Consider the following 14,358-nt stretch of genomic DNA (forward strand, 5'->3'; position numbering starts at 1 on the left):
TAATAAATGATCTGCGTTGTATTTTGCGCTGAAACTTCAGACACATTCTGGGGACATCAGAGACTTATATTACATCGAATATTACAATTATATTAAATCTAATATTACATATTTAACCGAACCGCTGGGTTTGTCCATATTTAACCCAACGTGGGTTGTTTTTAACCCAGCATTTTTTTTTTTTTAGAGTGAATAACAATCAAACAGTTATATGTCACTGTTGGGATAGTGACTAGTAGCAAGGCTACTAATGAAACTGAATATTTAGCCTAATATTGGATTGTTTGTTATTAGTATTAAAAGTCAAGTAGAAACATAAAATAGAAAAAATTAGTTTAAGGGACTAAATGTTAAAACGGCATGCCACGTGATTATTGGGGGATCGTATAGCAGCTGGACACCGCTCGTCCGAATCTCACTTCTCAAATTCCGTGTTGAGTTGATAGCACAACGATTCACACGGTCTATACTTAGCTCTCCTAAACGTCAAAGTCTGCAGCAAGACACGATCTGTGTTTTAGTGTGACGTGATATTTTAAAACTTTAAACGCTTTTCTTGAAATCATTTGAAGGCTGAAGGATTATATTTGTTTTAGGATGTTTTAGGATAATCAGCTGAAGAGTTTAGCCTGTTGAGCCCAGTAATGTTTAAGAAACTGTGATAATAAAGAAGAAAAGAGAAACGTGGGACAAACTATTCCAAGGAAGCGATTTATGAATGCATCGGTTTATACAGCTGTGTGAACTGTGAACATGTCACTAGGAATGATTTCATTTTTGGCTCTCTTCGTCTTTTTTATTCAAGGTAAGTTATAAAACATGCTAGTGTGAAATTATTTATTAGGGGTCATTGTAATAATCATTATATTGAGTGGATATATTAGTACAGTCATCAGATGCTCCTTATTTGTTTTTATTTATTGGGCTGCATTAATAACTTCCCAAGTCTTCTGCTGTTGAGTATTAGTGTCTCTATGTAAGATCCTGTACATTTATCTGTAGATTAATTGCTCAGAAACGTAACGTTTTCAATATTTAAATTGAAGATGCATAAGCAAAGAAAGAAAATAACTTATAACAAAAACGATAGGCTATTAGGCTTTTGAACTTTTTTAGTGTTGATAATCTATGACCCACTGCCATACCAGTTCACCTTTGCTTAATGCTTCTAAACTATAATAATCTTCCGTCTTTTTTTCTTGCTTGTTCAATATGTCTCTTTTTAGTGCCGCAGGGCCAAACTGGATGTGCTGAAGTGGATTCCATGACAGAGGCGGTGGCTGGAGAAAACTTTCTGTTAGGTTGCATTTCCTGCAAAAGAAGAGAAGAAGTGCCAGGTTCTGCTATTGTGGACTGGCACTTCAAACCAGCTGGAACTGAGGAGTTTATACACGTCAGTACAGAGATTATATGGATCAGAAAGCCTGTTGTCAGGTTGTTCGGTCAGCTTGACATATGTAGAACTTCCAGTAAATGCTTTGCACTCTTAAAAATAAAGGATCCGAAAGGGGGGTTTCGAGGCAATGCCATAGAAGAACCATTTGGGTTCCTCAAAGAACCTTTCAGTGAACAGTTCTTAAAAAAAACTCTTTTTTTCTTAGTGTGAAGAACATTTTAAAATCTGAAGAAACTTTTTTTCACAATCAAGAATCTTCTGTTTAATGGCAAGGTTCCATCAATGCCAATAAAGCACCTTTATTTGAAAATTACTCAGTTTAAATTAACTGAAAAGATCTTTAAAGACACGTTTAAATCTTTACGTCTGGTTTTATCAGTAATATCTCTGTCCCTCTCAGATTTTCCAGTATGAATATCCTTTCCCCACTATTCTTCATGAAAACTATGAGGGAAGATTAGAGTGGCAAGGGACTATGGGGACAAAGGATGTGCAAATTGGTGCCATCTTCATTCATAATGTCACATATAACGACACTGGGACTTACCTCTGTACCTTCCACCGCACGCTATACCTTTTGCTGGATGAGGAGCATGTGATAATAAACAAGGAGGTGGAACTCACAGTTGTGGAAAAAGGTGAGACTCATTCAAGTCACACTCACAGGTGACAAATTTACATTTCAACTAGTAATTTGAATATCTGAATTTTTTGCTCCCCCAGCCAACCCCGAGCTGACAGGCTGTAATCTCAGAGATCATCATGTACGTGTTGATCGTAGTCCTGCAGTTGTGGATGATTGGAGTGCTGATTTACTGCTATAGGAAGATCTACGCAGAGAACGAAGCTCGAGAGGCCAGAAAAGCTACACGCTCTCAAAACAAGTAAGGCTACTTTTTTTTTTTTTTTTTGCACCAGTCTATTTCACACACTATACAGGTGCTGGTCATATAATTAGAATATCATCAAAAAGCTGATTTATTTCACTAATTTCATTCAAAAAGTGAAACTTGTGTATTATATTCATTCATTACACACAGACTGATATATTTCAAATGTTTATCTCTTTTAATTTTGATGATTATAACTGACAACTAAGGAAAATCCCAAATTCAGTATCTCAGAAAATTAGAATATTACTTAAGACCAATACAAAGAAAGGATTTTTAGAAATCTTGGCCAACTGAAAAGTATGAACATGAAAAGTATGAGCATGTACAGCACTCAATACTTAGTTGGGGCTCCTTTTGCCTGAATTACTTCAGCAATGCGGCGTGGCATGGAGTCGATCAGTCTGTGGCACTGCTCAAGTGTTATAAGAGCCCAGGTTGCTCTGATAGTGGCCTTCAGCTCTTCTGCATTGTTGGGTCTGGCATATCGCATCTTCCTCTTCACAATACCCCATAGATTTTCTATGGGGTTAAGGTCAGGCGAGTTTGCTGGCCAATTAAGAACAGAGATACCATGGTCCTTAAACCAGGTACTGGTAGCTTTGGCACTGTGTGCAGGTGCCAAGTCCTGTTGGAAAATGAAATCTGCATCTCCATAAAGTTGGTCGGCAGCAGGAAGCATGAAGTGCTCTAAAACTTCCTGGTATACGGCTGCGTTGACCTTGGACCTCAGAAAACATAGTGGACCAACACCAGCAGATGACATGGCACCCCAAACCATCACTGACTGTGGAAACTTTACACTGGACCTCAAGCAACGTGGATTGTGTGCCTCTCCTCTCTTCCTCCAGACTCTGGGACCCTGATTTCCAAAGGAAATGCAAAATTTACTTTCAGCAGTCCAGTCCTTTTTGTCTTTAGCCCAGGCGAGACGCTTCTGACGCTGTCTGTTGTTCAAGAGTGGCTTGACACAAGGAATGCGACAGCTGAAACCCATGTCTTGCATACGTCTGTGCGTAGTGGTTCTTGAAGCACTGACTCCAGCTGCAGTCCACTCTTTGTGAATCTCCCCCACATTTTTGAATGGGTTTTGTTTCACAATCCTCTCCAGGGTGCGGTTATCCCTATTGCTTGTACACTTTTTTCTACCACATCTTTTCCCTCCCTTCGCCTCTCTATTAATGTGCTTGGACACAGAGCTCTGTGAACAGCCAGCCTCTTTTGCAATGACCTTTTGTGTCTTGCCCTCCTTGTGCAAGGTGTCAATGGTCGTCTTTTGGACAACTGTCAAGTCAGCAGTCTTCCCCATGATTGTGTAGCCTACAGAACTACACCTTTGCAGGTGTTTTGAGTTAATTAGCTGATTAGAGTGTGACACCAGGTGTCTTTTCTGAGATACTGAATTTGGGATTTTCCTTAGTTGTCAGTTATAATCATCAAAATTAAAAGAAATAAACATTTGAAATATATCAGTCTGTGTGTAATGAATGAATATAATATACAAGTTTCACTTTTTGAATGGAATTAGTGAAATAAATCAACTTTTTGATGATATTCTAATTATATGACCAGCACCTGTATATACTGGCAGTCAAAAGTTTGGAAAAATTAAGATGTTTTAATGTTTTTGAATGTCTCTTAATGCTCACCAAGGCTGCATTTATTTCATTAAAAAATACACTAAAACAGTAATATTGTGAAATATTTGTCCATATTTTTTTTATTTGATTATATTTTAAAATGTAATTGATTTCTGTGATTGCAAAGCTGAATTTTCGACATCATTACTCCAGTCTTCAGGGTCACATGACCCTTCAGAAATGCTGATTTGCAGCTCAAGAAATATTTATTATCAATGTTGATAAAAATGTTGTGCTGCTTAATATTTTTGTGGAAACTGTGATACACTACCATTCAAAAGTTTAGGGTGAACTTTAAAAATAAAAATAAAAAAAATGTAATCAACACGGACAGTAAATTGGATCAAGTGGCATTATGTATATATATATATATATATATATATATACACACACACACACACACACACACACATATATATATATATATATATATATATATATATATGATTATTCATTGAAGAATCCTATCACAGTTTCCACAAAAATATTAAGCAGTAAAAACTGTTTTCAACAATGATAATAAGAACCATTATTAATAATTGAGCAACAATAATAATTGATAATAATTGAGCACTAAATCAGTATATTAGAATGATTTCTGAAGAATCATGTGACACTGAAGACTGGAGTAATGATGCTGAAAATTCAGCTTTGCCATCACAGGAATATGTAATTAAAATATAATTATATTTTAATTTATATTAAAATAGAAAACATTTATTTTAAAATGTAATAATATTCCACTATTTTTAGGAGTGAAACCATTATTACTGTATTTTTTAAATCAAATACTCAGCCTTGGTGAGCAGAAGAGACTTGGAATAAAAATTATTCCAAACTTTTGACCGCCAGTGTATAGTTATTTATACCTTTCTGATTTAAAATTTCTTTTTTTCATGTTTTGTTTTCACAGATTTATTGACTCGAAGGACCCTTGTGATGGCGTGTATTTGGAATAACTACAGTTTTGGCTAATTCATTTTCAGTAAATAGAGACTAGGTTTAGAAAAGTTAATGCTAATGTATTACATAGCTCTATATATTGATAGAATCCTCCGTATATTTCTAGGGACATTTCTATAGCATTGCATTGACTAAGCTAATGCAGAATGATTAATAAACCACATGGCAATAAAACAGGTACAACATTGTATCAACAAGACATTACATGCAAAGTTTAATCAGGAATATAAAGAGTCTGAATAAACAGACTGAAGAAACTAAAAGGGATTGTGGAAAAGAAACAAACATCTGGTTTCTTGACTTGGTTGTTTATTGACTGGTGATTAAAAAAAAGATTTAAGTGAGCAAAGACAATTTTTTCAAGACATTAGACAAGTGTTTTAATCCTCAATAAAGATGTAATAGTTTTTGTTCAACCAAGCAAGATTTTGGACCTGATTTTGTGACAGATTCACTTTCTCTGAGACTCAAGGTCTTCAACTAGTAAGGGATCTGACTTCTTGAGAGCTTGATATAAAGCATCTTTCCCTCTAGTGCCAGCAGAGTTAATTGGGCCCATTAATAACTCTCTCATCTTATTCGGTTTGGTTTTCTCAGCACGAATGTTACTGTAATCCTCGAATGAGATGACTTTCTTCTGATGAAGTTCATCTAGGATGGCATCCACATTGTTAACTCGTGCTATCAGTTCTGTCCGATTCTTATCGATGAAGTGCTCTATAACAGAGATGTAAATGTGGTCAGATTGTGAGGATATGATGATGGAGTTCATATTAATATGTTCTAATTTTATTTATTAGGTTATATATGAACGCACTCATTGCCTTCAAAGAGTGAAGAGATTTAGAACCTACTTTAAAAACAGTTAGACTTACTCACCAGTAGATGGAGCCCCCGGTCCAGGTCCAGGAACAACTGGAGCTGCTGAAAAACAAGGGAAAGTTAATGATTCTCCATCTCCACTTTCCACATTCAAACCTCATTGTGCACAACAAACTATACATGGATTGGGATGAAGAATTCAGCTGTAATTATTATTATTACCGATTGTTTAACTGGCCCTTAAGATTACTATCATCCTTTTCAAAATATTGCAATCAAGTGTTTAATGGGCGTTACACGGAGGTCAAATGAAATTGAAAGTAAAATTGAGTTCAAGTCTAGAGAACAATTAGAAATAAGAATCGTAAATAATTTAACGATTCTGCTTTCGATTCTGATTCTTAACGAATCTTTTAGTAGGCCTACTTTTGGGGAACAATTATTTAAAAAAAAAGAAAGAAAGAAAGAAAGAAAGAAAGAAATGCAATTAGCATGAAAACCCTATCCGTTTTACTTTTAAGTGGAACCGGTTCTAATATCTGAAGAACTGGTTAGGTTTCCAACTATTTATAAATATTAAAACTTGATAACTTCGCTAAATACTTCGAGTGCATTCGTCTCTTATTTGGTTTCTTAAGATTCGGTAGTTTCTTCACTAGAAGTAAAGAATACTTCCGTCTATCGATTTAAACGTCTTGTTCTAAAATAAGTTTTGTATTTGTATTCTTTCATAATATTTTACTTACCGTCTCCTATGTTCTCTCTGAGCTCCGCTGCCAGTTCATGACAGTTAATAACCTCTAATATTTCGAGTGTTACAGGACCCGCGCCATTCAATGTGAAAGTGTTCACCATTAAATCAGCGAGATCTAGAGCGTCTTTAACTTTTTCAATTGTAGCTTGTCGTATGCGCGGTTCTTCCTTCCGATCGCGCAATTTGATTTTAAATTTTTTTAGATTTCCCTCCCCCAGATCCTCAAAGGTATTCTCCAGGTGATCCTTAATAGTTTTCGGCATGGTTCCTCAAAGTTTCATGCACTTGCTTCCAGAGGCTTTGACATATAGGCGGAGAATGAACCGCTGCGAAAGATCCCTCCTACATCGCGATGTTTTCAGCCGAGGTGAAGGTGTTGTCGTTAGACCTATAGCCTACTCTAAACATTTCCTGCCTCATTTCCAAACCACTTTCTTGTAAATATAGGACACTGGGTTAGAAGAGAGTGTACATTGGTATGTTTTATGTAAAAGTTTATCTAAGGCATGCACCGTTTGTAAAGTATGCTCTATTTAATTATGACATAACTAGCATAGAACAAGAATCTAGATTTGCTGTTAAACTGAAGCAGCAATAGATTGCATCCTGACCCACCAACTGTACCTCAGAGAAAATCATAATTTGCAGGAATAGGAGGCACCTGCAACTCCTTTCCCATTCTGCATTTCATGATCCAAAAAAATAGAAAGATGATTCAATGAAACAAAATTCCTTATATCACATGCACACCGATGTCCCTGGTTACTCTTGCATCAGTTTGCTGTAGTAATGAATTACTTTTGTGACCAATTTTCAGTGGCCAACAGCGGCTTGAGGTTTTCTCTGTGAAGCTCACAAGATCCACCCTCCTAAAACTGTTGCTAATTTCACACTATGGAAACTTGCGCAGTTGCTTTACTTCCTCAATGCCAAATCACTCAGGCAGCATTTTTTGTTAGAAGGTACTTTGTAAATAAACTGGCTTGATGTATCATATTTGATACAATTTAACATGATTGTTTTTCCCTAAAAAATTATGGATCCTAACCCAAGTTGCTTCAGTCCAGGAAGTGTTCATCTAGATGTTCTTCTTATGTTTAAAAATCAGTAAAGATTTCACAGCAAAGGACACTGAAAGGGAAAGCTTTAGGATTAGACTTTTACTTCCTATAAACTATCAATCAGATGACAGAAGGCATATAGTAGATTGTGTAAAACAGGTTTTTCAGCAATGTTTTGATTATGTTGATAATTTAGAGGCTTTAGAAATTTGCTTATATATATGCTTTATAGGGTTCAAGTTAAACTGAGTATTTAAAACACTTTAGGCAACAAATGGTTACAGGTACAGTCCCTCAACACATATTTTTAGAGGGTGTGTTGTCTGTTATGTTCATGGTTTCATAGCACACAACAAAATCAGATAATGTTTGTGTGAAAATGGAATATTGTGTATCAGAACAAGTTTTCTCTTCAGAGGAAATGCAGCTTGGAAAAAAGTTGTTTATTTAAGGTCTTTCTTTTTTTTGAAATAACTATTTTCATACATCTGGAAAGACTTTACAGGATTTGCTGGAGATACAAAGGCAGACGAGGGTCTATAGAATTCAGAGATCAGGAGAGAAAAGAATGTACAACTTGGAAATCAGAGTCCAGGGAACAGGTAGAACAACTTTGCCAGCGTTGCTCTGTCTTTACACGCCATTTGCCTGTAGCTTCCAATCATATCTGCGTTGTCAAAACGTCTTATAACCTGTAAAATGAGAAGATAAACATCTTTGGAAAGAAAGTTTAAATGGCAATGTACACAGAAAAATCTTTTCAAAGGAACATAATTTCACACCAGTTGCTCTTTCAGCAGCATTTCACTTACCTTCCTGAACAATTCCTCAATGTGATCCTCGTGTGCATGTTTCGTGAACACATCCACTATCAGTTGGACGTAAAACGTTCCATTCTGAACATGCCTGTAAGATTTGGTGTCTGTAGGACAATTTCAGAAGTGGAGTTAGGAGCTTTCAGACTTTCCTCAATAATGAAATGGATATTGTGTATAATATGTAGTGGTGGAACTTATTCATAAATAAGTGGACCGTGCAAAATATTTTTGGTTGGTCGTGATTCCGTGGCTTTTACAGGGTTTTATATAGAACCGTAAGGTTCATGACTAAATTTTAAAAGAAGACTTCATGGCAAAAAGCAGTTTACCCGGGGTGCAGGACATCAGAGAAATAAAGTCTTTCTCCTTGTGCACAAAGTCATCGCCCTCTATTTCCATTGACTTATCGGGTTCACCGTCACTGGCCCACACGCGGCCATGCTCCCCTGAACAGAGATTTAGTTAAGAGTGTGGAAGCCATCTTCAAATAGGACTACAATCAATGGTGAGTTAATAATATACAATGATGTCCTGAGAATTCAACAATGAACAATTGTATTTTTAGTCATTTTCATACCTCCCCTGCAGGCTTGGATGAGAATAACCTTTGGTTTATTAAGCAGAGCTGGACAATTCTGAGAGTTCAGATGAACGTAGATATCATCAACAGGGAATGTATCGGGGTTGTCTGTTGTATGATGGACACCCAAAATAGCATCCCTCTTTCCGTGGGACATTATAACCACAAAGGTGCTGTCTGAATATGCATGTTCCTGACACACAGCAAAGTTCTTGACTGCTTGCTTCATTTCCTGCCAATCAAATAAACTCCATTAAAAAAAATCAAGAGTACAATTACAATTAGACAAACATTTTAGCTTCAGTGTTTTCAATAAAAAAGCTAAAGGTACCATCTGGATAATTTTCTCTACAATCAGTAAAAAAACTCTGTTACTTCATAAGGTGTGTCTTAAAATAACAGTTTTTTTCTTTACACCTGGCCAGAGAGATTGCTGTACTTGACAACTTCATAATCCAGTTGATTTAACAGCCATTCCATGTTTTCTTCATCTCTCTCCGCCCCTCTCCTGGTCATAGCCTTTTCGTCAAAATCTCTATTGTTGATAAGCAGGGCAAGACGTTTTCTTGCAGACCTGTCTTTTGCTTCATAAATCTAAGAAAAACAACCAACAGAGTTGTTAATGCAAAATTTAACCACAACCAATACAATAGCAAACTAGAGCAACTGTCATTCATGCTAAAGTAACATTTGACTACTGATATATTATTAACATAAACTATTTTATTTTATTCCCCTGTAACGTTTGATGAATAGAATAATATTTGATGAATACTTGCCTCTTGTCCATTTTCACTAAGAATTTTTATTTTAAATTGTTGGCTACATGGAATAATCTGCGATTCTCTCTGCCAATCATCTGACAGAACAGGATCATATGACTGAGGAACAGCATCAACTTTTGGACCCTGAACTGGTTTTGCGTCAACTACATCCAAAGGTGGCCGAGCCACTGGCAAACCTAGAAAACAGAACAAAGCTCATGAGCATATCATTAATTATATTCTAACATATATAATATTTTCACCCCATTTTTTGACATTACAACCTGAAACCTAGATTACGAGTCCCTGCACGCTCAGAAGTTAAGGATAATTGCCTGGAGCTTTGTGAAACTTTTGTAGAAAAAACTCAAGATTAATGGGCTGCATTTAAAAAAAATAAAAATACTGAAACAGAATCATTTTAATTCATTTCAGTTCCATTAACAGTTCTTAAATGTACATCCCACATGAAAAAATACTATAGTAATTTATAGTAAATACTATAGTGTTTTTGAACCATACTATAGTAAATTGTATACATTATAGTATTTACAACACTTTGTTAATGAATGCTACAGCATATTGTAGTATTAACTATAGTGAACTGATAAACTGTAATAAATACTCTAGTAGTTTTCACTACAGTAAACTGTAGTGTATTTGCATAATATACCCTATAGTTGTAGAAAACTTAGTACAGTATTCGGTAAAGTAATTTGTTTATATTACTATATTACCACAGCAACTAGCCTAGAATTACCACAACAAATTAATTTGAGTACTTTACTACAATATGGTTCAAAAACACTATAGTATTTACTATAAATTACTATAGTATTTTTTCATGTGTTAGTACGGAACACCGTACTAAAATACTCTGACAGTGTTTCCAGTATTTTACTACTGAATCTATGGTGCGAAATATAGCCTACAACGAACATTTACAATTCCTAAACGAAAAACTTTTCAGTGATAAACTAAATGTTTTTTTTTTTTGTTTTTTTTTCTTTTTTTTAGTGAACCAATAATTCTGAGCGGTTTTTGAATTAATCTGACTGAACCACAAGTTCATTCCACTCGCAGACAGTTATTGGAGATTGCAGACAAAAGCCCGAAATCAGAGCAAATCTGTGATAATAGCTATGTGAGAATTTCGAAGATTCAGAAGGTTAAGTATCTACTTACTAGTTTATAGATATTTACTTTCCAAACATATTAATATCTATCTATCTATCTAGACATTTACTAGATAGGCCTATCTATACTAAAGATCTAGACCTAGGCTACATAAGCTATTTCCAGTTAAAAACACAATCGCACTGTCTTGCAGTGCGAATGTTTTTAACTGGAAATGACGTCAGCGAGACAGCGAGCGACGACAGGTCTGTGAAAAGATCAGCAATACGATGACTTTTGAGTGTCTGTTATACTGTAGACCTGCTTACTGATAACTGACTGAGAATGTTATCACATTTTTGCTGTTCAATATTACAACTTTTAAGTAGTAATATTGTATTGCATTTATGCAGTGGTGTAGTCTATTTTTTTGTAGTGAGTATACTGTGATTTTATCTTTTCCCACACCTAGCCTCATACTAAATGGGTTAAATAAAATGGGTTAAATAAAACTACCCATAAGGTTGGGAAAACATTTAACCCAACTGCTGGGTTTGTCCATTTTCAACCCAACTTGGGTTGTTTTTAACCCAGCATTTTTTTTTTTTTTTTTTTTTTAGAGTTTTAGAGTTAAATGAACAATAATAGAAAGATGAGGCTTATCAGTATGTCACAATATCCCTCTGTTTGGACTTTGTTTTTTGTTTTGCACCATTTCCTGCAGTCTGTCATCATAGTTATGTATTTCAATTCACTAACTTGCAATTCGATTCGATATCAGTTATTTTGGATATACTGTATATCAGGTACAGTACATGGCAAATTTTCTCAAGAAAAAAAAAAATCTCTCAGCTAATGCTGTAAAATATACATGGGAATCAGTTGGTACTACATTAATATTGAAGGTTAGAATGAACTGATTTGTATACAAACTTAAATCACACTTAAGGAAATTTTTATAATAATAAAGTTGTAATAGGCCTACTAACTTTAAAGATATTTCTACTCCAATTCGTTTTTTGAAATATAGACATTTAAATGGTGGCTGTCAACTTGACGGATTTATTCAAACATGCATTATATAGGCTATTAAAGAACATTAAAATTATAATTAATATGTAATATAGTGCATATATTTAGCTAAATGCTCCTCTCTAGAGTTAGTTTTTCAAGCTGGGTCACTGAATATTTGTTCTCCTGAGGTAAATGTGACGTTACTAGACATTGTTTACAAGCTGTTATTAACGTCTTTCCGCGTTTGAACACTGAGTAAGCCTACACGAGACATGATACGGATTTCGTCAAGTTATACTGTATCTTTTTACATACCTTGTTAAGATGTTCATTCATGTTTATTTCGCGCTGTAACTGGTATTAAAGCGGAGGAGAGGGATCAGTTCACGTGCGCGTCAGGCTGCCGCTTCTCTTCAACTGAAGCACGCCACATTAAAGAGCGCCAAAACGGTATTTATGTTTATTTCGAAGTAAAATGGGCAGAATTTGAAATATGAGACTTTGTTTTATGTCAAAAGCAACAAATCACAAATCTTATTGTGATTTATTGGATGGTTACGTATTCTCGCGATTTTTAAGTGGGTATACGGAAATCCTTTACCTTTGCTATACGGCGTATACCTGCGTATCACGTAGACTACACCACTGCATTTATGACTTCTTTAAAAAAAAAATAGCTAGGTCTAAATAGCTTTGGTAACTACAGCTTCTCTGTTCTGTTGAAGCTTCCTGTTATGAAACGATCTCAAAATTTGCAACAATTTTTTCTGAACTTAGTTTTGCATTTATCCTCTGTTTTAGCCTACTTACCGTCTCCTATGTTCTCTCTGAGCTCCGCTGCCAGTTCATGACAGTTAATAACCTCTAATATTTCGAGTGTTACAGGAACAGCGCCTGTCGATGTGAAAGTGTTCACCATTAAATCAGCGAGATCTAGAGAATCTTTAACTTTTTCAATTGTTGCTTGTCGTACGCGCGGTTCTTCCTTCCGATCGCGCAATTTGATTTTAAACTTTTTAAGATTTCCCTCCCCCAGATCCTCAAAAATATTCTCAAGGTGATCCTTAATAGTTTTCGGCATGGTTCCTCAAAGCTTCCTGCCTTTTCCAGTGGCTGCTGATAAATGTTTTGACTGAGGCTTGAACACACGCCTCCTGTGATCGCAGTGTGTTTTCTGAAGGTTTGTTTCGCTTTTGTTTTTTTATTGAGCAATCCATACTCCACCTAGAGGTGACATTGCATAGGCGCCGATAAATGATCAAACACCCACGGAAAAAACACGAGATATTCTCCATTCATTATAAACAACATGATTTTATGATTTATGACATGATTGCAGGTTTCAGACACGACTTCCTTCTCTTTTTATACGTGGAGGTGGAAAAAAATTGGGATGGGAGGATTTTTTTTTTTTTAATCTTTTACGTTCCCTCGCAAAACTCTTGCGTTCCCCCGAGAAACTTTGCGTTCCCACGCAAAGATATTTGCGTTCCCTCGCAAAACTTTTGTTTTTTGCTGTGATCTCGGACAAACACTTCCTCTTTAATGTCCCGCTGGCTGGCAGTAGTGTTTCGGTTAGTTTCATACGTTAATAATACACACCAGTAATAATGCGCGGTTCATAGAGTTTGAACTTGTTGGACATAAATATAAAGAAATGCAGTCAGTGCTTAAGTCAAGGAGTTCAGTAAAGTTGGCAATATATTCACAGATTCGAACTTCCCGGATCAATAACTCGTGAGCTAAACGTTGTTAAAACACAAATGCAGCTATTTCCAATCATAGTAACCTAGAAAACGAGCTACAACAACCCAATTTTCCACAAATGTGCTTTATAATATATAAATTGGTCTCTGCAGGCGGCGGAGAGGCAAGTCTGAAGGGACCGTCTGAAAAGTGCAAAACCCAAAACCCTTTTGCTCATTTTATATTATGAAAAATACTCAACTTCACTGTAACACACTCTACTGTCACCAAATTCAGTTCATACATCACCGCTCTCCTACTGGTAGTACTGGAACACTTAGTTTGATTAAAAAAAAAAAAAAAAAAGCATAACTTTTATGATTATTTATTATGAAACAAAATCAATAACTTCACTGTTATTAGTAAAAAATATTAAATAAATTGTAATGCCATCAAATTCAGTAAGCAATTATCATGCAAAAGCTGTTGTATGTAAGCTGTGTACCAACATCATTTGCGTAAAGAAGGCCTTTATGTGCTACTTGCCAAACTAAGGCTGTGTCCGAAATCGCCCCCTATATCCTTAAATAGGGCACTATTTGAGGGGACAGCCATTTGTAGTGGTGTCCGAAACCATAGTGGACGATGTTGAGTGCACTCATTCAATCCCACAATGCACCGCAATAACGAATGTACACACCGATGCACGCTCAACGGCTAGAGAATACCCATAATGCACTGTGAGAGTCGCGCGCTGAATGAATTCCCACGTCTCGCCAGGAGATGGCGCCCGCAGCTGACTCAATATTCCATTCGTTTTCCAAACCGCGCTGGTCCAGCATTATCATACAGGT

General features: G+C 35.9%; 3 protein-coding genes across 4 annotated transcripts; 1 reads left to right on the forward strand and 2 right to left on the reverse strand.

Annotated features, from left to right (window-relative positions):
• Positions 1-401: 401 nt before the first annotated feature.
• On the forward strand, positions 402-5,309 carry si:ch211-225p5.8 (uncharacterized protein LOC555567 homolog). Its single transcript, XM_051864769.1, is given in 6 exon segments — positions 402-805; positions 1,227-1,393; positions 1,797-2,034; positions 2,120-2,136; positions 2,138-2,280; positions 4,840-5,309. Coding segments are annotated over 6 exon segments (663 nt in total). The 5' UTR covers positions 402-753; the 3' UTR covers positions 4,886-5,309.
• On the reverse strand, positions 5,179-6,806 carry LOC127496876 (PYD and CARD domain containing). 2 transcript variants are annotated; one of them, XM_051864774.1, is made up of 3 exons: positions 6,458-6,806; positions 5,769-5,810; positions 5,179-5,606 (listed from the first exon to the last, which is right to left on the reverse strand). In XM_051864774.1, exons 1-3 carry the CDS (start codon positions 6,726-6,728, stop codon positions 5,341-5,343), a joined length of 579 nt encoding a protein of 192 aa, XP_051720734.1. In that variant the 5' UTR covers positions 6,729-6,806; the 3' UTR covers positions 5,179-5,340. The 2 variants fall into 2 exon arrangements, with proteins under 2 accessions (XP_051720734.1, XP_051720733.1); XM_051864773.1 differs by having other exon boundaries at positions 5,769-5,813; positions 6,458-6,801.
• A 1,142-nt stretch (positions 6,807-7,948) lies between these two features.
• On the reverse strand, positions 7,949-12,996 carry caspa (caspase a). Its single transcript, XM_051864733.1, has 7 exons — positions 12,629-12,996; positions 9,704-9,885; positions 9,342-9,518; positions 8,922-9,156; positions 8,674-8,790; positions 8,339-8,448; positions 7,949-8,218 (listed from the first exon to the last, which is right to left on the reverse strand). The coding sequence occupies exons 1-7, from the start codon at positions 12,897-12,899 to the stop codon at positions 8,111-8,113; spliced, it is 1,200 nt and encodes a 399-aa protein (XP_051720693.1). The 5' UTR covers positions 12,900-12,996; the 3' UTR covers positions 7,949-8,110.
• Between the last annotated feature and the right edge of the window lie 1,362 nt (positions 12,997-14,358).

Source organism: Ctenopharyngodon idella, chromosome 16 (assembly GCF_019924925.1).
Source record: "Ctenopharyngodon idella isolate HZGC_01 chromosome 16, HZGC01, whole genome shotgun sequence".
Classification (NCBI taxonomy): domain Eukaryota; kingdom Metazoa; phylum Chordata; class Actinopteri; order Cypriniformes; family Xenocyprididae; genus Ctenopharyngodon; species Ctenopharyngodon idella.

Coding starts and splice junctions, on each gene's coding strand:
- LOC127496876 (XM_051864773.1), bottom strand. CDS start 6,728: ATGCCGAAAACTATTAAGGATCACCTGGAGAATACCTTTGAGGATCTG. Junction 5,814..6,457: donor CAGAGAGAACATAGGAGACG/GTAAGTAAAATA, acceptor CTTGTTTTTCAG/CAGCTCCAGTTGTTCCTGGA. Junction 5,607..5,768: donor ACCGGGGGCTCCATCTACTG/GTGAGTAAGTCT, acceptor TCTCTGTTATAG/AGCACTTCATCGATAAGAAT.
- caspa (XM_051864733.1), bottom strand. CDS start 12,899: ATGCCGAAAACTATTAAGGATCACCTTGAGAATATTTTTGAGGATCTG. Junction 9,519..9,703: donor TTAGTGAAAATGGACAAGAG/GCAAGTATTCAT, acceptor TGTTTTTCTTAG/ATTTATGAAGCAAAAGACAG. Junction 9,157..9,341: donor ACAGCAATCTCTCTGGCCAG/GTGTAAAGAAAA, acceptor TTTGATTGGCAG/GAAATGAAGCAAGCAGTCAA.